This window comes from Neofelis nebulosa, chromosome 16 (assembly GCF_028018385.1).
Source record: "Neofelis nebulosa isolate mNeoNeb1 chromosome 16, mNeoNeb1.pri, whole genome shotgun sequence".
NCBI classification, from domain to species: domain Eukaryota; kingdom Metazoa; phylum Chordata; class Mammalia; order Carnivora; family Felidae; genus Neofelis; species Neofelis nebulosa.
In genome coordinates this window covers 34,337,415-34,359,231 of record NC_080797.1, presented here as the reverse complement: position 1 = coordinate 34,359,231, position 21,817 = coordinate 34,337,415, and the positions used below count along the sequence as shown (strand labels likewise).

Below are 21,817 nucleotides of genomic sequence, written 5' to 3'. Positions count from 1 at the left end.
AGGGGGGGGGAGGGGTGGCAAACCAGCCGAGCTCTCTGATTGGCTGAGGGGTCCGTGGCCGTTAGGGCGAGAAAGGGCTGTAGAAGGCTCGAGGCAGTGGGGGAAACTGGGTTTTCCTCAGACTCGAGGTGAAGACAAGCACACAGAAGGGGACGAGGAGTCCCAGACAGAGTGTGGCGGAAGACCCTGGGGTGAAGCTAAGGGGGTCGGTTTATGGATCCCGTGAGCCGTCCGGGTGCCCCCAAAGTCTTCTGAAAATGCAGGAACCTGTGAGGTCAAGATTGGCCTCCCTCAGTGACTTTCAATTTGGAGCTGTTGCCACAGAGACGATCGAAGACGCTCTGCTTCACCTGGCGCAGCAGAATGAGCGAGCCGTGCAGGGGGCTGCCGGCCGGATGGGCAGCTTCAGGGAGACCCGCATCGTGGGTGTGGACCCAGGGCCCGGGAGATGGTTTTGTGGGAGACTGGGGCACCTGTCTGGGAGGCACCCCAGCCTGGAGATTCTGTTTGCCTTCTTCATTCAAATAAGTGTTGTTAGTAACCACTATATGCGAGGTACGGGGGATACAGTGATGAACAAGATAACACCAGCACCCTACCCTTGATTTCAACCCATGTAGAGCGCTTCCCCACACCGCTTGGCACAGAAGGACAAAATAGAGATTCAGCCCCTGCTTTCAAACCATGCCTAATCTTTAGAGGACATTAGAACAAATCTGTAAATGACCAGGTACAGGTACTGTTAGTTAAGTGACATAGCAGATAAAAGAAGCTTTCTGGGGATGGAAAGGAGCGATAGTGTGAGGTGAGGTTAGGAAGATGTAAGGGTGTTCTCCAGGCATGGTAGACCACAAAGCAGGATGAGGTTTTGGTTGATGAAGGTGGAGGAGGGGGGCAGCATTTCTACCAAAAGGGGCGGACCTGAGTAAAGCCATGGAAACAGGGAAGCTTCGGGTGAGTGTGGGTACAGTGGTTAAGTCCAGGTTGTCCAGAGCATGTGGAAGAGGAGTTGAAATTAAGACCAGAAAAGTAGTTTGGAGACATTCCATATGGGACTTTGAATGCCAAGGGCCGGGGTGGGGGACTGTTTATACTTGGCTTAGTAGGAAAGCAAGAAGGCATTGAAGGTTTTCAAATAGGGGAGTGATATGACTGTAACCTTCCCCCTAGAGAAAATTATTTTGGCTGCGATGTATAGAATGGAGTGGAGTAGGGAGGGATAGGAGAGAGGTAGGCCAGCAGGAATCTCTGTCAGTAGTTTAGGCAATAGGGCAGAGGGAATGACAGGGGAGGATGGATTAAAAACATTTCAGAGACAAAATCTTGGGTTCTGCCGTGGGTGAATTTAAGAGGTGGAGAAGGCAAAGAAGACCATGCCACAGGGTTGAGTCTAAGAAAATGGGAATATAGTGGTGCCATTAAGAGAAATACATACATCTAGTAAAAAATAATAAAACAGGGCATGACTTTTGTTTGTGAAAGAGAACAGCTTTGGTTTCAGATCCACTGAGTTTCAGGGGCTTGTAGAACCTCTAAAGGAAGGTTTCTAGTAAGATGTTTTTAAAAAAAAAAAAAAAAGTCAGAAGAGAGGTCAGAACTAGAGATAATGGTTTTGGAGTTATCTCCATAGTGATACTGTTGAAACTGGTAGAGAATGAGTCTGAGAAGGAGAAAAGAGAAGCAAGTCAAAGACATTTCCTCCCTTGGGAAACATTTTGTGTTCAGGCAACTGGAGTAGGGAGAAGAGTCGTGAAGGAAATTCTTAAAAATAGGGAGATAGGAACAGAACCAAGGCACCTCTGGAAGCCAAGAGGAGAGTTTCAAGAAGGATGATGGTCAGCAATTTCAGCTGCCTCAGGGATATGAACGACGGGATTGAAAGTTGCAAAAAGGTGATGACGTTTAACAGTTTGGACCTGTTTTCTGGCCTTTGAGACCATCATTTCGGCAAGTTGATAAAAGCAGAAGCCAAACCACAGAACGTCAGGGAATTTACAAGGAAGTGGAAGCAGCAGGTTTAAGCAAAGGCTCTCAAGAAAAGTTAACAGTGATACAAAACTAGCTTAAGAACATAGAAGGGGAGGGTCTTTTAGGTAAATGATGTATGTTTTTAAGTGCTGGAGGGAGAGCCAGCAGGAAGGGAAAGCATAACCATCATCTATTGCATCTAACCCTAGCTCAGTTTGCTTGGCAAATTAAACTAGAAAATAGAAACAACTGCCCAGATAATTCAGTCCCAAACCAAACCCAAAGAACTACATACACACACACACACACACACACACCGAAGAAGTAAGGCCTAACCTCCAGCAAACAAAAGGACTAATAACACACAGTTACGTGTGCTAGGGTATTTTGCTTAATTGCTTAAACTAATTATCTTCTGCATTGGGCACTGCTAGCAGGGCTTTAGTTTCTATAACAGCCAGGTTTTGTACATATGTGTAACATGTGTTGAGCAGACTGTTCAACTGTCTTGCGCCAGCTTAACTTTTATGTGCCTAAGAAAGGCAAATTTTCTCTGAAGACACATGGTCATTTGACTATGCATAATTCTTTGCTAACCAGCGCTAAAAGTCCCAAGTTCTGTGGAGCTTTCTTTGTTGAGAACTAACATTTACCCTTGTTTCCACCCTCTAATGATAATGCAAACTAAATAGAATTCTATCTGGGGCTGTTCTTTCAAAGAGAAACAGAGGCGGCCTAAGATTTTGCCAAGGTATCTTGCCCTTCCCATCTTCCCAATGCCCTTGCCCCCCTCACAAAGTGGGCTGTGGTCCCTGACGTAGGGGATATTTCTTCAAAACAAGCCACTCCCCAGTAACAAACTTGCTCCTGCGGACAGGCTCAGCCACTGCAGATTTACCCAACAAACTGGTGGTGGAGAGATGGTGTCCAGCTGTAAGGTGAATCCTGTTTGTAAAGCAATGGGAGTTCTCCAGAGGGTGGTTACTAAACAAACACTGTTACGAAGAGTATTGAAGCTCCAGGAGGGACTTTTCTGTTCCTGTCAACATTCCACTGAAAACAGAATATAGGGGTTAGGGTTTTTATCCATCCAAGAATCTCTCTTGAAGCTGGAGGTTCCCAGCATGGTGTAGAGGCCAACTGGACCAGCTGGTATGTTTGTGTGTAGCTGGCCAAGCCTTTTATCAGCTGAGACCCACAGGAAGGCTCAAGGGTCACCAAGGGGGTTCTGTCAGCTTGGATCTGCCTGTTGGCAGGAAAGGGAACTAAGCTCAGCTTGTGTTGTTCCAGTCTCCCCCTTCTCAGCCCCTGACCCTCTTCCCTCGGCCCACTCGTGGCTTTTACACAATGCCAGGAGTTCACAGAGTGGTTTTGGTTGCACCTTGTGAATTAGGCTCTTCTTTCCTGTTTTGGCAGAGTTTGTTTTTCTCCTGTCTGAACAATGGTGTCTGGAGAAATCCGTGAGCTACCAGGCTGTAGAAATCCTAGAAAGGTAAAGCCCTGAGCATAGGTCTTTGTGAGTGGTACCTCTCAGAATACCTAATGTCTCCAAGTCTTAAAAAAGTACAGTTGTCCCTTACCATGAGACCTGGTTTTACACCCTCTGTTACTTACAAATGCACATGTCTCACCAAGGGACTGATATCGGAGAGGAGGAGACATAGCATAGTTCGATAGCACAAACTCCCTTTAGTTTGAGTGAGTGCGGATGGTTTACTCTCCTCTGCCCTTCCTTACAGGTTTATGGTTAAGCAGGCAGAGAATATCTGTAGGCAAGCCATGACCCAGCTGAGAGAGAAGACGGAGCCTCAGAATTGGAAAGCTCTGAAAGAACAGCTTTTCAACAAGTTTATCCTGCGTCTTGTGTCATGTGTTCAACTGGCGAGCAAACTTTCCTTCCACTACAAAGTAAGGAACTGGGGTCTCTCATGGACACCTGAATGTTAGGAGAAACCAGCTCGTCCAAAGGTGACTGTGAGAAACCTGCTCCTAAGCTAGGTGTTAATACTCCTGTGGAAATTCCAGAGTGTGATTATGCTTCCTAGGCATACCTCCTACACATGCGCGCGCGCGCACACACACACACACACACACACACACACAGTCACACAGAGGCAGTTATTAAATAGCCTGAAGTTCTGTTCCCAAAGTATAATTGCTGGACAGATGCCACCATTCATACAGGTCACCTTTCCTCCCCTTGGACTCAAGGACAGTTTAGATAAGGTCTCTGAATTACCAACAGACCTATCAGTATTAAAGACAAATGGTCACATTTATAGTGGATAAAATGTTTCCATACCCCTACCCAATGCCTGTATAGTAAAATACCATTCACTCAACAAATATTCACTGTCTTCTATGGTCAGATGCTGCACTAGGTGCCATGGGTACAACATTAAACATATTGCCTGCGATCTCAAGGAATTTATTATCCAATGAGAAAAGACATGCAGGCAAATAATGTGGGAGAGTGCTCTGATTAGTGTAAATACAGATGGCTATGAATGTACACCCACAGCCTTGGAGAGTCAAGGAAGTATATTTAGAGACCATGACTTTTTGAAGGGGGTATGGGCAGGAGATGGGAAGGTCCTTAAAAAAGATGGAGAGGAGTTAAGGAAAGCGGGGGGAGAGAAGGGGGGGAAAGGGAGATCCAGACATAGGAAACAGCACGCATACAGGCCTGGAGAGCTGGACGGGCTCAGAAACTGCAAGTAATCCTATATGACGGCGTGGGGGCGTAAGGGGCAATTACTAAGAGAGAAGACGCGATGAAGGCATGGGCTGGATTGTGAAAAGCTTTGTATACTGTGCCAAGATGTATGACCTTTATTCTGACACCCTTCTCTCCCTCTCACTGTTTTGTTTTTCTTTGCTCAGATTATCAGCAACGTTACAGTCCTGAATTTCCTTCAGTCTCTGGGGTATGTGCACACTAAGGAGGAACTGCTGGAGTCAGAGCTTGATGTTTTGAAGTCCCTGAACTTCCAAATCAATCTGCCTACTCCCCTGGCATATGTAGAGATGCTTCTGGAGGTTTTAGGTACTTTATTACGTGTGTCAGAGAATATGGGTTGGAGTCATCCATAGAAGGCAACAAGAATGTGCCCAGAGGTTTGGAAGCCGTGGAAAGAACCTGCCAATGAGAAACAGCAGGAAGTCTGGTGGGGGGGAGCAGGAAGACTGGGGACACAGTCAAGTGTCCCCTCTGGTACTTGTCAGGGAAGGAAACTCAGGTCTCAGCACCTGGCTTCTATTTGGACCCACTAGGCGCTCTTGCTGTAGGATCAAAGAGGTGATTTTCTAAAGAGGTATAAGATAAGATGGGAACAAACAAATATACTCTTATCTGTATATATACTGTAGATGGAGAGTTCTCTACCTCTCCCTTTATCCTTTTTTTCTTTAACGTTTATTTTTGAGAGAGAGAAAGAGAGAGAGAGTGTGGGGGGGGAGGGGCAGAGAGAGAGGGAGACACAGAATCTGAAGCAGGCTCCAGGCTCTGAGCTGTCAGCATAGAGCCTGACATGGGGCTCAAATGCGTGAACCGCAAGATCATGACCTGAACCAAAGTTGGATGCTTGATGGACTGAGTCACCAGGCACCCCTCCTTTTATCCTTTAAAATTGACCTCCTGGGGCACCTTGGTTTAGGCTCAGGTCATGATCTCATGGTTTGTGAGATCAAGCCCTATGTCGGCCTCTACACTGGCAGCACGGTGCCTTCTTGGGATTCTCTCTCTCTGCCCCTCCCCTGCTCGAACGCACACACTCTCTCTCGAAATAAACATTTTAAAATTGACCTCCAAAAAAATAAAAATAAAATAAAATTGACCTCCCAACTAAAGAGATTTCCTACAGAACTCATTATCATTAGCTCAAGAGCTTTATGTCACATGACAATGGTGATTACGGTCAGAGAAGATGCACTTAATGTTCTTTACCATGCCCACACTCCATCTAGGATACAATGGCTGTTTGGTTCCAGCCACACAGCTGCATGCAACCTGCCTGACCCTGCTCGACCTTGTCTATCTCCTGCACGAACCCGTATATGAGAGCCTGCTCAGGGCTTCAATTGAAAACTCCATACCCAGTCAGCTGCAAGGGTAAGGCAACTCCTTTAGGGTAGGCCTCTTCCAGAAATAGCGAGTTACGAACATACCTCGAGAACATACCATGGGAATGGAATTTCCCCAGTAAGGCATCCAGGCCACAGATAACCTGCACAGGTTACCTGTTTTTAATTAACTTCCAGTATTGCTTGGATGCAGATGACTAAGCCCAATCAGCAAAACTCTGAAGTATTTCGTTTTAAATTTAAATGACTTCAGGTAATTAACATACTTTCTTTCTTAGTTCTTCCTTTATGGCTGCTTAAATTTGAGATTACTGGACGGCCCTTATAGTCACAGGGCTGCAACTTGGACAAAAGTGTTTGATTACTGTAAAGTCAGACTGGTAAAAAGACTCGCAGTTACATTTGTTAGGAAGACCGATGGGACAACAAAAGGCCCATAAACGAGTCAGAAGGCTCAGGTTTTAATCCCAGTTGGGCTGGGGAGGGGGTCAATTAGCTATTATTTGGCCATTTCCTTCCATATCTCAAAAAGTCCAAGATGATCAACATAAACAACTCTTAGTTGAAGTTCCATGACCCTCGGGTTTGGAAGATCAAATTTCATTCTAGCTCCAAAATTAATATGGTTTTAATCACTCAGGGAAAAGTTTGTTTCAGTGAAGGAAGACTTCATGCTGTTGGGAGTAGGAATCATTGCGGCAAGTGCCTTCATCCAAAACCATGAGTGCTGGAGCCAGGTACGCACCACTGAGCAGGACCAGCACGGTCAGAATTCACTTAATAGAAAGCATTCTCCCCTCAGTTAAAGGAAAAGAAAAGACAACTTCGAAATAAGTCAAGACCCAGGATTAGGATGAATAAGCAGGATTTGGGAGAGGAAATGCTAGAGTAGGTCTGAAAAGCGCTCTCCAGTTTTTCCCTTATGGAGCTGGAAATGGAGGTCCGTGTTCAGCTCGTTCATTTCCCTCTCTGACAACATCCACTATCAGATAGTTCAAGTCCAGTAAGTATATCGTCCCAAATAGAAGACAATGTCAAGGCCCAAGTGTCCCATTTATATTTCACAGACCTTATCTCCAGCACAATGAGATGTCTAGCAGAAACTTTCCAGGCTAACACTATCGGGGTAAAGGTATCCATCCTAATGTAATTTGGCCATTGGCAAACACTGGGATCTGGATTTAATCTTCTCGGTAAACTGAAATGAAAAAATTTACATCTGGCTTGAGAGAACAGCATGAGCGATGTGTCTGTGCACTAAAACACGTGGAGATTATTTAGTAATAAAAAAAATCCGTCTATCTCTGAAGGTTGTGGAGCATTTGCAGAGCATCACTGGCATTGCCCTGGAAAGCATCGCTGAGTTCTCTTACGCAATCCTGACTCACAGCGTGGGCGCCAACACTCCGGGGCGACAGCCTGTCCCCCCCCACCTGGAGGCCAGAGCTCTGCGGGCTGCCACTTCCTCCAACACGTGAGGCGGGCTCCACCCGCCAAGTATTCAACAGCCTTCACCACTGCGCTTATCCCTCCTTTTGTTTACTCTTCAACTCAGGGTACAAAAGTTCCAAGTATCTTTTGGACTATGTTTTGTGTTCCAACTTCATGTGCACTTTTCTGCATCGGACAAAGAGTTAAAGTTGACAAGCATGTCCTTTTTGTTGTATCAGACTGAAAACGTCAAGGAGCTGGGAGGAGATAGAACATTAGTGAAGTTGGTTCGTTTTTGTTTAACAAGGTATTTATAGCTTTTCCTTAACTGTTCATTTCACGGAAAGAGAACATAGGATGTGGAAATTAGTGTTAACCAGGGGCTTGAAAACCGAGACTGTTTGGGTGACCTTGACTGAGCATCAAGGAGGCAGCCTTTATTTCCCCTTAAAGTTAGTTTAACATCTCTGTTCTGTCATTGACATGTACACAAATAGGGCTTCCTCCACAGCTGTCTATTGCCATTAGTCTTTTTTAAAACTAACACCAATCCATCTCTAAACATGTTTCAACAGAGCTTTCACATACCTGCACTTGAACTCAATACTCCCAGGATACAAAGTGCTCTATTTTAGTCAACAAAAAAACCAGCAGTGCACTTCTGGGCAGTAATCAGACTGCAGTAAATCTTTTATTACAAATAATTAAATCTCTCCATAATGTCTCAAACAATATCAAACACCATTTCATATCTCTAACAGAGAGCAGAGTAGGCATTCAGCACTGGAAGCAAGTGAGGACAAGTGTTAAATTTCAAGCTTCTGATCACATCATCTGGTGACCAAAGCTTATGTGTCATTTTCTCACGTTATCCAGCTGTACATCTCACACATCTCGTCGTCTCAGTGGAGACAAAAGTTTCTATTTCATATTGTAAGTGCAGGAAGTTGAGAGAGATAAAACCCAGTGAAAACACATTGATCTCAATTCAACTCAGTTAACAAAACAAAAACAAAAACAAAAACAATTTTAAATTAGTTGTTTTGGGGGGAGAGAGGGAAAGGAAGGTTTGGGGTTAAGAGTCAAACCTATGACAAAGGCTGATATCTGTACATGACACATTGTAGCTCTGGAAACTATCTGTCACATGATATCCTGAAATAAAGTGGCTTTTGTAGATTTTTTTCTGTTTTGGTATTGTAAACATGTGCTGTTAATAGTACCCGAATTTAATTTAAAACGTTTTTTTTTTTTTTTTTTTTTTGCAAACAAAACAAAATTTAAAGCCTTTAAGGCAAACATCTCCCTAAGAAAAAAAGTCATTTGTTATAAAACTGTGAGGATACCCAAGCAAGACCCCACTTAAGATTCGTCAGCATGAACTTGAGAGCTTTTGTCCACTGTTCCTCGGAGTTAAACTGGGTTTTGATGGAATAGGAGCCGCCACTGCCTCCTGTGTCTTCAATCTTGCCTTTCTCCACATCCATCCTGCAGATGCACACAGCAGAGCTCATTAGTAACTGAGATCCAAGTTAAGTCAGTTCAGGCAAATGGGCAGGGACTTGATCATGGGACCATTCACGTCATTTTATCTATTAAAGAACTCTTGGCGAGGAATGGTAGTGTATTTTGGATTTGCTTAAAAGACAAACATCAAGAAGGCTGTCACAAGAGCCTCATTGTCATTGCAGAGTACAGAGACAGGACACACACCCAAACAAATGAGAAGCCTGGAGCAGAGGGTAAGTGAGGGTTACAGTACCCCTGACTGTTTTCCTAGGCATCCCTGAACTCATGGGGAGAGAAGGGAGGCAGGAGAAAAGAAATGCTTTGTTTTGGGGTGACAGAAGCAGCTCAGCCTTGTTCTCTTGAACTAAGGTCTGCATCTATCACTGGGCTCCTACAACATTTGACCAAAGGAAGCATTCCTATGTATTTCCAAGGGCTTAAGAGGAAAGCTTCCTGAAATTAGAGAGCCAGCTTGAGCTCTGTGCTAAGAAAATCCCCCAGAGCACCGAAGAGAATATGTGACCAGATGGTCATATTCTGTCCTGCTTATAGTGTTGAATCACTCTTTGCCCATCAGTGTCATGATTTTGCTTTCCTACCATTTAGACTATGTTTTGCCTCCATTCTTACTGTCCCTTTGGTTATGCTCTATTTGGTCCTACTCTAGGTTCATGGAGCATTAGGGAATACTGACCTGTAAGGAAGACAAAAACGTGTCTCGCCTTTCTCAACCTCTTCTTTGAACTGCTGCACACAGTCCAGGAAAGCCACCATGGCATGGTCAAACTTGTTGTCCCAGAAAAACCGCAACCCCCCGGAACAATATAATGGCAGCTCCTGCCCAAGAAGAGAGAACTGGCTGAGGGTGTGGCACCAAGACAGGCTACCAGAGAGTGTTCCCAAGACTCTCCATTTCTCAAGTCCTGTTTGTCTGTATTTCACTGGAAGCAGTGATCCTGGGCAAATGCAATGCCCAGGAACTGTTTTATCACCAGAGATGTATTAAATACCTCACAGTGACTCCTTTCCTAGTCTACCATACACATCCCCCTCTGATCTGCCCTTAGCCCTTTTCAACAGACTGTAAAAACCTACTTTTTGTCTGTAGGCCCCAAAGAGCTAATCCTGAACTAGACAAGGCATTGAACAAGACATAGGATCATGAGACACCTCCACCTAAGGAACAAACTAAGAAACGCTATTATCAAAAGCAAACCATTTTGTCAGGAGGTACCAGGATTCTGCATCCCACTGAAGATGGGGTTTCCCAGAGTACCTTAGATTTGTCTGTCAGAGACTCCAGATATGAATGGTTTCCGTAGGGAACAAGTCGATACCTAAAATGGAGACGCATACAGAGGTGGATACAGGGCTCCTCCTGAAGCGATTATTGAAATGTTATAACCCAGTGATTTTCATGCTTCATCCTATCCAAGGACTACTTTTACTATTTCCACCTCTGTCTCTCATCTCCCCATAGACTCCCATGTTTAAAAGATTCTGTTTACTGAACTACATTTATTACATAATTGTCTGGGGGTGTTTCACAGGTAAATGTAGGTTTTGGCTGAAAAAAAAAACACAAAAGCTAAAAACAGCCTGAGGAACCCCCAAGGTTCTGGAGACGATGGGTTGGGGACCACAGCCATGGTCATGCAGCTCAAGGACTGCTTGATGAGTGGAAAGCGACTTTTCTGGGAGTCTCCACAGGCAGAAAACTCTCGGTGTGTTGTGAACAAGGGTTCTTGCCGCAGCAGAGGAGAGTACCAGGCTGGAAATACAAATTACATCAAAGACATGCCACACCTGGGGGCGTCTGGGTGGCTCAGTCGGTTGGGCGTCCGACTTCGGCTCAGGTCATGATCTCGCAGACCATGAGTTCGAGCCCCATGTCAGGCTCTGTGCTGACAGCTCAGAGCCTGGAGCCTGCTTCAGATTCTGTGTCTCCCTCTCTCTCTCTCTGACCCTCCCCCACTCATGCTCTATTTCTGTCTCTCAAAAATAAAAATAAATGTTTAAAAAAAAAAAACCAAAGACATGCCACACCCCAAGAAAGGGGTGCACTTCTTACCTCTGGAATTTCAGACCCATCTTATTGGCCAGGGCATGGAGTAGCAGCACTGTTTGGCCCCACGCAGCATTGATCTCATTCCATTCCACAGGAACACTGGGCAGGCGACCCAGTCGGAAGTTATTGATTGTGCCAAACTGTCCACTGTGCCTAAGGCAGGAGGGCAGGAGAAAATACAGGGAGAACTCAACACTCGGCAACTTTGAGACTTCCTGTTTGCACCTAAACGCTGGTATAGATCTCCCTCATCTTCAGATTCATGGTAAGCTTTATTTGGCACTTTATTTTTTCTTAGGTAAGCTCTACACCCAACGTGGGACTTGAACTCACAACCGTGAGATCAGGAGTCATATGCTCTACTGACTGAACCAGCCAGGCGCCCCTCTACGTGGCACTTTATTTATTTATTTATTTATTTATTTATTTATTTATTTTTTTAACATTTATTTATTTTTGAGAGACAAAGAGAGACAGAGCATGGGCAGGGAAGGGGCAGAGAGAGAGAGGGAGACACAGAATCTGAAGCAGGCTCCAAGCTGTCAGCACAGAGCCTGATATGCGGGGCTCGAACTCACAAACCGCAAGTTCATGACCTGAGCCGAAGTCGGACACTTAACCGACTGCGCCACCCAGGCGCCCCTCTACTTGGCACTTTAAATACACGTCTGGGGCGCATGAGTTGGCTCAGTCGGTTAAGCATCCAACTCTTCATTTTGGCTCAGGTCATGATCTCACAGTTTGTGAGTTCAAGCCCTGCACTGTCATTGCAGAGCCTGTGTGGGATTCTCTTTCTCTCTCTCTGCCCCTCCCCTACTCGCACTCTCTGTCTCAAAATAAATGAACTCAACATGTTAAACAAATACATAGATAGGTAGGTAAGTAAATAAATAAATATATGTCCAAATATGAACTGTCATCTTTACCCCTTGTGCTCAGATGCCAAAGTAGAAACAGGGGCATCACCCTTGAATGCTCTCTCCCTGCTCCCTCCCCTCAAAAACCACCAAGCTCTCGGGGCGCCTGGGTGGCTCAGTGGGTTGGGCGTCCGACTTTGGCTCAGGTCATGATCTCGCAGTCTGTGAGGTCGAGCCCTGCGTCGGGCTCTGTGCTGACAGCTCCGAGCCTGGAGCCTGTTTCAGATTCTGTGTCTCCCTCTCTCTCTGACCTTCCCCCATTCATGCTCTGTCTCTCTCTGTCTCAAAAATGAATAAACGTTAAAAAAAATTAAAAAAAAAAAAAAACCCACCAAGCTCTCTTGATTGGACTTCCTAAATCTCTTTAATTTGTCCATTTTTTTCCAAACTCCATGCCACTGCTCTATCTTTTCCTGCTTAGAGTCCTACTGACAAGTCTCCTTACCAAAGGGGGCGTCCTCTCCCCGCCCCGCCCCCATCATCTCCCACATTGCAGGTGAAACTATCATTTACAAATGCAAAAGTAATTATGTCACTTTCCTGCCTAAAATGCTTCAGTGGTTTCCAGTGCCTTTTGGATGAAGTCCAAATCCCTTAATGAGGCCTACAAGGTCCTTGGGGGAACTGGTCACTCTCCAGTTCCATATCCTGTCACTCTCCCCTTCACACTCGATCTCCAGTCACAATAAGCTCCTTTCAGTTCTTCGGATGCCCCACTCCCACGTTCCTCCGTGTCTTTGCACATGATGTTCCTCTGCCAGGAACAAGCCCCCTCCCTCTGCAAATTTCCACTTCGTGCCTCAGCTTAAGCATCAACTTCCCCTGGGGAAAACTCTGCATGCGGCCTTCCCAAATTGGGCAAAGTGTCTTTAGGTGGCCCCAGAGCACCCAAGGGTTACAGCTATCATACCGCATAACAACAGTCTGTCACGTATCCGTCTCTTCCACGAGGCTGTAAGCAACCAGAAGGCAGAACGCATGTTGTTTGCTGTTGCCTTTCTGGCACTTAGCATAGTGCCTACCACGTGTGAGATACTCAACAGATACTAGTTAAATGGATGAAATGTCGAATAAATACATCAATGACCCTAGGGGTTAAGAAATCTGCACCAGGCAGATGACAAAGTTTTCATGGGGCTGGAGGGCTCAGATCTTTCCCTTTCCTTGGGAGAGTGAATGTCACCAAGCTCTAGAATTCCAACCCCCTGAGACGTCTATCCCATCACAAGGAATGAAAGCAACCTGGATGGGGAGACGACGCACAGCCCTATTTCAGGGAGGCGGGCACCCCGGCTTGGCGATCACCAGCTAAGCCGCAGGCGTGCAGTGCTTTCCGGGCACTCCTCACCCTCCAACCCGCATTACCAGATGTGGAAGGTTGCATTAAAGACGTTGGTTTTCTTCAGCTTGTCCAGCTGCATCTGGGCGTAACGCATCTGGTTTTCCACACTCTTCAGCTCATCGTCCAGCTCCAGCTGCTGTCGCTTAAATTCACTGTATTCCCTCTGATACCTGTGAGCAGCAAGGTGGCCATTGAAGGCTGTAGGTTCAGGGCTAGAATTTCTCTCTCACCACCCCCCAGAACGATGTATTCTAGTGGTTATGGTTAGACCTAGTCACAGCATCCTTTCCATTTGGCACAGATCCCATTCAAAGGAACATACAGATCCTAGCTGTTTTGCCTGCGAGGGACAGAAATGTCTCAAATTCCAGCTGCCCACGTGCAAAAGATAGAGGCAAACAGGACTCTTCCTAAACCAGGACCAAATGCCTCTTGTATTTCTAATTTTTTTCCAGAAGTGGGGTCAGGGCGTCAAGAGTGGCTTCTTCCAGGAACGGACCACAGGTGAACTTCCAAAACTTCACTTCTGTGCACTCACTGTCCTTCTGTATAGTTGGCATACACCATTTCCGATGTAACTTGTTCGCTCCTTTGAAAACATTAACTTTTTTCTCTGTCCATCACTCCCCCAACTTTAGTTAATGTGGATACTGTGTCTCCTCCACTACACAGGGGGTTCTCTCAGGTCAAGATCACCAGTGACATTTCCGGGCTGGGAAAGAACGAATGTAGGCCAACACGTCCATCTTTCCAGAGGAGGATGCCAGCTTCGGTGGCTGACTTACCCAAACGAGCTCAGCTCCCCCCCCAGGGCAGCAATGCAACTTAGAACCCTTCTTTCTCTGCTCTCTATTCAACCAACATGCTTTTTTCACTTAATCATGCTGACCCTTCACACATAACCCTCCCAACAGACCTTGAGAAGCAGGGCCCGCAAACAGTATGCGGGATCTGGAGCAGACAGGCTACCAAACGACAGGCGACCGCAGCTGACAAACTGCTCAGACACATTCAGTCAGAAGCCACTGCTTCTCCTGGAGCCTCGTGGGAAGGGAGACAGAGGAACAGGGTGACCACTCACTGAGCTTCCTCCTGATCCAGTCTCTCAGCCTCAGCCTGGACCTTCTCGAGATTTTCTGCCACTATCTTGCGGTTCTTTTCCACGTCTTCCAGCTCCTGGATCAGTCTCTCCTCCTCTAACGCCAGCTCCTTCAGCTCCATCTGTAGCTGTCCACTGTCATCCTCATTCATTTGCTCTAAGATCTCTAAACAGCGTCTGCCAAAGACACGGGCAGAATACACTCACCGCGGGGAACCTGTCATTCTGTTTACCTGAGCGGAGCACAGCGCCTGGGTAAGAGCCAAGCAGTCTCCGAGCAGTGACAGCTTCACGGTCCAGATCTCCGCTTCCGGGCACTGGCTCTAGAGGCACTCACTTGTAGTTCTGACACTCATTTTCAGTGACGTTGAGCTGAGTGTCCAGCTGGTCTAAAAGGGTATCTGTGCATTCCTCACACAGTGGGTGATCCACATCTGTCTGGCCTGACATGATGTCAAAAAGGTCCCCAGTGACCTGGAAGCGTGGGGTGTGGGAGAGTCAGGGGAGGGCCTGCCCCAGGCTACCTGCCCGGCCACCCCCTCTACCAGCCAGGCCCACCGCCTGATGCTGCTACGGTGCTGACTTGCCTTCAGTCTTCGGCTGAGGTTCTCCATGGTGCCGCCATCAGATGCCTCCCCGATCAGAGTGAAGCTGTTGGCACTTTCTGTGGACATCATCCTGCAGACAGCCCCCCGCCCACGGGCCACATGAGGGAGCAGAGAGGTCTCCTCCACTCCACCTACTGCAGTGGCAGTGGCAGAGACTCTCAAGCACTGGCTGAGGGGCCTCAAGGCGCATACCCACTCCTAGCCCGACTGACCTCCCAAGGGTACCTCTCTCCCAAGGGAAGGCCATGCTGGTCTTCCACAGGGGCACTCAGCACGAAGGTTGGCCTGGATGGACTAAGGAGGGAGAGGGGGCATCAAAAACTGACATGTGTGTGTGTCTATAGTAGAAAAGGAAGGACAATCAGGAAAGACCATTTTTAAATATCATACCCCTCACCAGCAGCCTTCACATGCATCAACGATTAAGAACTTGAACATCTAACAACATCTGCTATTTTAAAACTTTTCAAGAGCCCCTCTCTCTTATTAGTCATTCACTCCCTCAACTTTTCTCGATTCTTCGTCATGAGAGCTACTGTCCCTTCCCACTGTGTGAACGGCTACAGGAAAAAATCAATACTGGAAGGTGACGGGCCAGGTATAAGAGAATACGTCCTTTCTGGAAGAGCCAAAAGGCTAGATGAGGATTTATTTCCATCACCTGGCTCCAGGTCTCAATTCTGGGTTCCATTAAAATTCTACTGGCCTTTGGCAAGGAACAGGGGGCTGAGGAGTAGTAGGCACCTGGCTGGGGGGATGAATCTGCGAGAGACACCATCCTGGCGAGTTTCAATAAATGGCTCCTGGGAAGGAAATAAGAGGCATTAGAATTCTGGCAGCTTACAGGGGGAGTCTATTTCCCAAAGAGCCTCAGAACCATTTGGCTTTACCTTTGATTGATAACCACAGGACCTGATAAACCACAGAGACGTAAGAAATGGGTATGATCTAGCCAATCCTTGGTATATATGTGCACTAAGAAAGGACCCCTCATACAGACAAACTCCAAGTCCCATGTGATTTTTTGTGGCAAACCATGTGATATCTATGTGGTAGTAGTTATTGTGTGGTTAAATCTGCATTTTCTCAACACTGACCAGTCAGGGGTAGGGGAGAGAAGGCCCTAAATCATGGCACAAGGAAAAAGGCAGATCAGACTGCAATGAAGTTTGCCATGGCATACGACAAGGTAGATGATTTATATGTTTTTGATACTTTGACATAATTGATATGTCATCAAACTCTTATGACATCTACCTTCAGCAAAGAAAATTATTACTAACGTTACCACAGCTTAAAAATGACATGTTCTCTGATACTGACAATCCCTTCTGGCTAGCGTAATCATACTCTAGTCCAAACTAAGACACTTTGAGAATGGAGAGCAGTAGATATTAATAATTAGCTAGGACAATAGACATAAACCAGGCATGCCCTGGGATGACCTGGACACATAGGTCATCTCACCTCCTACCTCTAATGGCTTGTAATTCTGCTTCAAATAAAAAACCCCTCCCCACATTTTTAAACTGATGCCTCAGTCAGTAATCCTATAACCTCAGGTGTACTTCTATACCTCCCCAACGACCCACAGTGGCCTGATCATGTAGAATGTCTCTTGTTAACCAGAGTTTCCAAAAGTCTGGGCACTCTAGAAGCACCAAGTACCCTGCAGAAACCCAGTTTGCATTCCAGTGTTTCATACTTCTCCTGAGTTAGCCTCCTCCTCTTGGGTCTCTCCTGGTTTCACCTGGGCTGTGGCAAGTAATGGAGCTAAGGACAAGGAAAATATTGAATTAGAGTCTTAACAAAGCCAGATTATGTATGAAAATATGGGAAATAATAAAAACAAATTCTCATCACCACTCCCACCTCCACCTTTTTAATTTTTAAAATTTATTAAAAAATTTTTTTTAATGTTTATTATTTATTTTTGAGAGAGAGAGAGAGAGAGAGAGAGAGAGAAACAGAGACACAGCACAAGGGGGGGTGGGAGGGTTGGGAAGAGAGGAAGACACAGAATCCAAGTAGGCTCCAAGCTCTGAGCTGTCAGCAAAGAACCCGATGAGGGGCTCGAACCCAGGAACCGTGAGATCATGACTTGAGCTGAAGTAGGACACTTAACTGACTGAGGCACCCATGCGCTGCCTTCCACCTTTTCCTTAACATTTATTTTTGAGAGACAGACAGAGTGTGAGTGGGGGAGGGGCAGAGAGGGAGCACAGAATCTGAAGCAGGTTCCAGGCTCTGAGCTCAGCACAAACTGCGAGAGCATGATCTGAGACAAAGTCAGAAGCTTAACTGACTGAGCCACCCAGGCGCCCCACCACCCTTTTCTTAAAGTACCAATTGCACATAGATGAAATCTCTTCTTCCCCTTGCCCCCATTAAAATCAGATTAAGGAACTGTTAAATTTTTTATGTGTTTGATAATTGTGTATGATTATTATGTGTATCATTATTATGTGTATGATTATATTGTGTTTGATTATGTGTATGATTGTGTTTTGAAATTTTTTAAATGTTTATTTATTTTTGAGAGAGAGAGACAGTGTGTGTGTGTGTGTGTGTGTGTGAGGGGAAGGGGCAGAGAGAGAGGGAGATATGGAATCCAAAGCAGGCTCCAGGCTCCGAGCTGTCAGCACAGAGCCCGATGAGGGGCTTGAACCCACAAACTGTGAGATCATGACCTGAGCCAAAGTCCGATGCTTAACTGACTGAGCCACCCAGGAGCCTCTAATGGCTGTGTTTTTAAAAAGACACCTTACTGGGGTGCCTGGGTGGCTCAGTCGGCTAAGCGTCCGACTTCAGCTCAGGTCACGATCTCACAGTTCGTGGGTTCGAGCCCCGCATCGGGCTCTGTGCTGACAGCTCAGAGCCTGGAGCCTGTTTCAGATTCTGTGTCTCCCTCTCTCTCTGACCCTCCCCCGTTCATGCTCTATCTCTCTCTGTCTCAAAAATAAATAAACGTTAAAAAAAAAAAAAAAAAAAGGCACCTTATTGGGGCACCTGGGTGGCTCAGTCGGTTAAGTGGCCGACTTCAGCTCAGGTCATGATCTCATAGTTCGTGGGTTCGAGCCCCACATCGGGCTCTGTGCTGACAGCTCAGAGCCTGGAGCCTGCTTCGACTTTTGTGTCTCCTTCTCTCTCTGCCCTTCCCCTGCTCACACTCTGTCTCTCTCTCAAAAATAAATAAACATTAAAAAAAATTAAAAACAAAAAGACACCTTGTCTTTCAAAAATATTTACCAAAACATTTACAGTATTTTTATGTTTGGGATTTGCTCCAGGGTGGGAGGGGAATAGATGGGGCTGTAGATGAAACATGATTAAATAGGCACTGATAATTGTGGAGGTGATGGGTATGTGAGGGCTCATTAGATACTTTGAGGTTTTCCACAACAAATGTCAACATCCCCTTTCCTCCAGAGTAACTAGGAAGGAAAGTGAGGGAACATGAGGAAACTTTCTACATCACCATGATCTGAGTTATACTGAGTTACCCATTTTGTCAAAAATGCACAGCTAAAGACAACTGGCTGGTTTGGTCAGGAGAGCATGCAACTTAATCTCAGGATTATGAGTTTGAGATTAAATAAATAAACCTTAAAAAATTTTTTTAGGGGTGTCTGGGTGGCTCAGTCAGTTGAGCGTGCAAATTCGGCTCAGGTCATAATCTCATGGTCCATGAGTTCAAGCCCCACATCAGGCTCTCTGCTGTCTGTGAAAAGCTTGCTTCAGATCCTCTGTACCTTCCTCTCTCTGCACTCCCCCCCCACCTCAAAAATAAAGATTAAAAAAAAAATTGTTTTAAAGCACAGCTAACACTTGTGCATTTAAAGACATGCCAATTCACATGAAAAGATGCTCAACGTCGCTCCTCATCAGGGAAATAAACAAATCAAAACCACACTCATATACCACCTCACACCAGTCAGAGTGGCAAAAAGGAACAAATCAGGAGACTATAGATGCTGGCGAGGATGTGGAGAAACGGGAACCCTCTTGCACTGTTGGTGGGAATGCAAATTGGTGCAGCCGCTCTGGAAAGCAGTGTGGAGGTTCCTCAGAAAATTAAAAATAGACCTACCCTATGACCCAGCACTAGCACTGCTAGGAATTTATCCAAGGGATACAGGAGTACTGATGCATAGGGGCACTTGTACCCCAATGTTTATAGCAGCACTCTCAACAATAGCCAAATTATGGAAAGAGCCTAAATGTCCATCAACTGATGAAAGGATAAAGAAATTATGGTTTATATGCACAATGGAATACTACGTGGCAATGAGAAAGAATGAAATATGCTCTTTTGTGGCAACATGGATGGAACTGGAGAGTATTATGCTAAGTGAAAAGAGTGTAATGCTAAGTGAAATAAGTCCTACAAAGACAGATACCATATGTTTTCACTCTTATGTGGATCCTGAGAAACTTACCAGAAGACCATGGGGAGGGAAGGAAAAAAAAAAGAGGTTAGAGAGGGAGGGAGCCAAAACATAACAGACTCTTAAAAACTGAGAACTGAAGGTTGATGGGGGGTGGGAGGGAGGGGAAGGTGGGTGATGGGCATCGAGGAGGGCACCCGTTAGGATGAGCACTGGGTGTTGTATGGAAACAATTTGACGATAAATTTCATATTAAAAAAAAAAAAATAAAAAAATAAAGACACGCCAATTTATTTTTTAAAAAGAATAAAAAGCAAAATAATTGAGCGGGGATGGGAGGTGAGTGAAGATATAGAGAACACAAGAATGGCAGAATGTGGCTAATTGTTGAAGCTGGGTCACGGATACAAGGGAATTCATTACGCTGTTCTCTTGACCATCCGATGGAAATTTTCCATAACAAAAGGCTAAAAATGTATTAGAGTTAATTCTACTCAAAAAAGAAAAATTGGTAGTAATGATAATAGCTAACATTTATTGAGTACTATTTGCCCAGTATATTCCTAAGTACTTATGTTCATCATATTTGATCCTTACAACTATCCTGAGGTCATTTTACATTTTACAGATAAACCAAGAAACCAGGGCTTAGAAAGTTGAGTAACTTGCAAAAAGTCAGTCAGCTAGTAATTGAGTTATGATTTAAATCCAAGCAGGCTGACTCTGGACCCTTGAGCTTATTTAAACTACCTATTCAGCCTTTTTGTTCCTTTTCTTTTTTTTTTTTTTTCTTTTTTTTTTTAATGTTTTTTATTTTTATTTTTGGGACAGAGAGAGACAGAGCACGAACGGGGGAGGGGCAGAGAGAGAGGGAGACACAGAATCGGAAACAGGCTCCAGGCTCCGAGCCGTCAGCCCAGAGCCTGACGCGGGGCTCGAACTCACGGACCGCGAGATCGTGACCTGGCTGAAGTCGGACGCTTAACCGACTGCGCCACCCAGGCGCCCCTTTTTGTTCCTTTTCTAACTTCATCTTACTGTGGGACTTTAACACTCTGCTCCTCCATTTACCAGCTGTTGGCCACTGATAAGTCACTTAAGCTCTCTGAGCCTCAATTCCTCATGTGTAAAATGATGATTGTATTCTCCCGTAGGGGCTGTTGCACAGATGAAGTAATGCACGCACTGCACTTGGTATATGGTAAGCCCTCAACAAATGGTGCTTATTATTATACACACACATTCCTTTACTCTGAAACAGCAGGAGCAGAACACTAAGGACCTCTCCTTAGAATAGGAAGCTCTCAGAAGGATACAGTGTCAGAACTTCTTCACGTTCCCAAAGAGAAAATAGGGAGCCCGAGAGATGAAATGACTTTCCTAGGTTCATACAGCGAGAGTCTATGGCCGACCACAAAGATAGCTACCTTAAGACCTACATCTCTAAAGCTGCCCATTTTCCACGATCTTGACCACCCTCTTTTCAAGGGTCTCGCTGACCTGTGAGCTCCTGGATAGTGACACGGTCCAGGATCTTGAAGCTCGTGTCCAGTTTCAGGGGCTGGCTGCAACGCTGGCACACGAAGCTCACCTGCATGGTGCTGCTGGACGTTTTAGACCCCTCCATCCCTGCGGCGGTGGAGAGGAGGCGATGTTAGGGAGAATCAGCGCCCTCGAGCCCCTGGTCCAGGGCTACCACCTGCCTTGCTGGTGTAGTCAAGGGGGCAAATCCTCGCCCGCGCCGTTCCCAGTAGGAACGGTCTGATACCAGGCAGACCCGTTTCCGGGGCAGCGCTGGCAAAGGCAATTTACCAGCCTAGAGTCAGGGAGGGGCTGCAACAGGGGCCGTCAGGGTTCCCAGGCTCCCTTCTAAGGCCCCGGCTCAGCCCCCGACGCCCGTCACCTTGGAACCCGGTGCCCGCCACCGTGGTCCGATCTACCGCGGGGGCACCGTGGCGTCGGGTCTGCCCCGGAGGGAGGCCTCCAGAACTGCCATCGCCCAGTCTTCAGCTACTTCCCGGTCGGCCAGGGGAGGACTTCCGCCCGGACCGGACGTGACGCCACGACCGCCCTGCCGGCGCTCCAGAGGTCAGAACGGGTCCACTCGCCTACGGGCCTCGTCGCGCCCCCTAGAGGCTAAGCTGGGAAGCGCGGCAGGCGTCGGCGGGGGGGCAACGGTAGCGAGGGGAGGTGAAGGACGAGTTGAGAATGAGGAGACTGCCGATTTGTAATTCTGTGACTTTTCTTTAGATGTGTCACTTCCGAGCGGAACCAGTTTAATTCCTCTTGCAGTATCAGTTTTAAAAGTTTCTCCTTGGGAGAACCCGGCTTTCTTTTAAACACCCCTGAAAGTGGTAGACACACTTGGAAGGGAAGGTGAGAAGGTAAATTTTATTGTTTTATT

At 46.2% G+C, this 21,817-nt stretch overlaps 2 protein-coding genes across 5 annotated transcripts; one reads left to right on the top strand and one right to left on the bottom strand.

Annotated features, from left to right (window-relative positions):
• Nucleotides 1–43: 43 nt before the first annotated feature.
• CNTD1 (cyclin N-terminal domain containing 1) lies at nt 44–8,744 on the top strand. 3 transcript variants are annotated; one of them, XM_058702700.1, is made up of 7 exons: nt 47–426; nt 3,385–3,460; nt 3,708–3,876; nt 4,852–5,014; nt 5,935–6,079; nt 6,692–6,788; nt 7,362–8,744. In XM_058702700.1, the coding sequence occupies exons 1-7, from the start codon at nt 258–260 to the stop codon at nt 7,527–7,529; spliced, it is 987 nt and encodes a 328-aa protein (XP_058558683.1). In that variant the 5' UTR covers nt 47–257; the 3' UTR covers nt 7,530–8,744. The 3 variants fall into 3 exon arrangements, with proteins under 3 accessions (XP_058558684.1, XP_058558683.1, XP_058558685.1); XM_058702701.1 differs by lacking the exon at nt 6,692–6,788 and having other exon boundaries at nt 44–426; nt 7,362–7,451; XM_058702702.1 differs by lacking the exon at nt 3,385–3,460 and having other exon boundaries at nt 318–426.
• On the bottom strand, nt 8,154–21,466 carry BECN1 (beclin 1). Of its 2 annotated transcripts, XM_058702684.1 has the most exons (13): nt 21,317–21,466; nt 20,914–21,042; nt 16,731–16,798; nt 15,770–15,828; nt 15,251–15,319; nt 15,005–15,095; nt 14,755–14,891; nt 14,400–14,594; nt 13,342–13,488; nt 11,063–11,212; nt 10,268–10,328; nt 9,686–9,828; nt 8,154–8,970 (listed from the first exon to the last, which is right to left on the bottom strand). In XM_058702684.1, the coding sequence occupies exons 2-13, from the start codon at nt 21,038–21,040 to the stop codon at nt 8,802–8,804; spliced, it is 1,416 nt and encodes a 471-aa protein (XP_058558667.1). In that variant the 5' UTR covers nt 21,041–21,042; nt 21,317–21,466; the 3' UTR covers nt 8,154–8,801. The 2 variants fall into 2 exon arrangements, with proteins under 2 accessions (XP_058558667.1, XP_058558668.1); XM_058702685.1 differs by lacking the exon at nt 15,251–15,319.
• Between the last annotated feature and the right edge of the window lie 351 nt (nt 21,467–21,817).

Excerpts from the sequence above, each read along its gene's own strand:
- CNTD1 (XM_058702700.1), top strand. The coding sequence starts at position 258 with ATGCAGGAACCTGTGAGGTCAAGATTGGCCTCCCTCAGTGACTTTCAA. Across the intron at positions 6,080-6,691 it reads ATACCCAGTCAGCTGCAAGG|GGAAAAGTTTGTTTCAGTGA; the intron begins GTAAGGCAACTC and ends TTAATCACTCAG. Across the intron at positions 6,789-7,361 it reads ACCATGAGTGCTGGAGCCAG|GTTGTGGAGCATTTGCAGAG; the intron begins GTACGCACCACT and ends CTATCTCTGAAG.
- BECN1 (XM_058702684.1), bottom strand. The coding sequence starts at position 21,040 with ATGGAGGGGTCTAAAACGTCCAGCAGCACCATGCAGGTGAGCTTCGTG. Across the intron at positions 13,489-14,399 it reads CTGGATCAGGAGGAAGCTCA|GTATCAGAGGGAATACAGTG; the intron begins GTGAGTGGTCAC and ends TGCTGCTCACAG. Across the intron at positions 9,829-10,267 it reads CTCTGACAGACAAATCTAAG|GAGCTGCCATTATATTGTTC; the intron begins GTACTCTGGGAA and ends CTTCTTGGGCAG.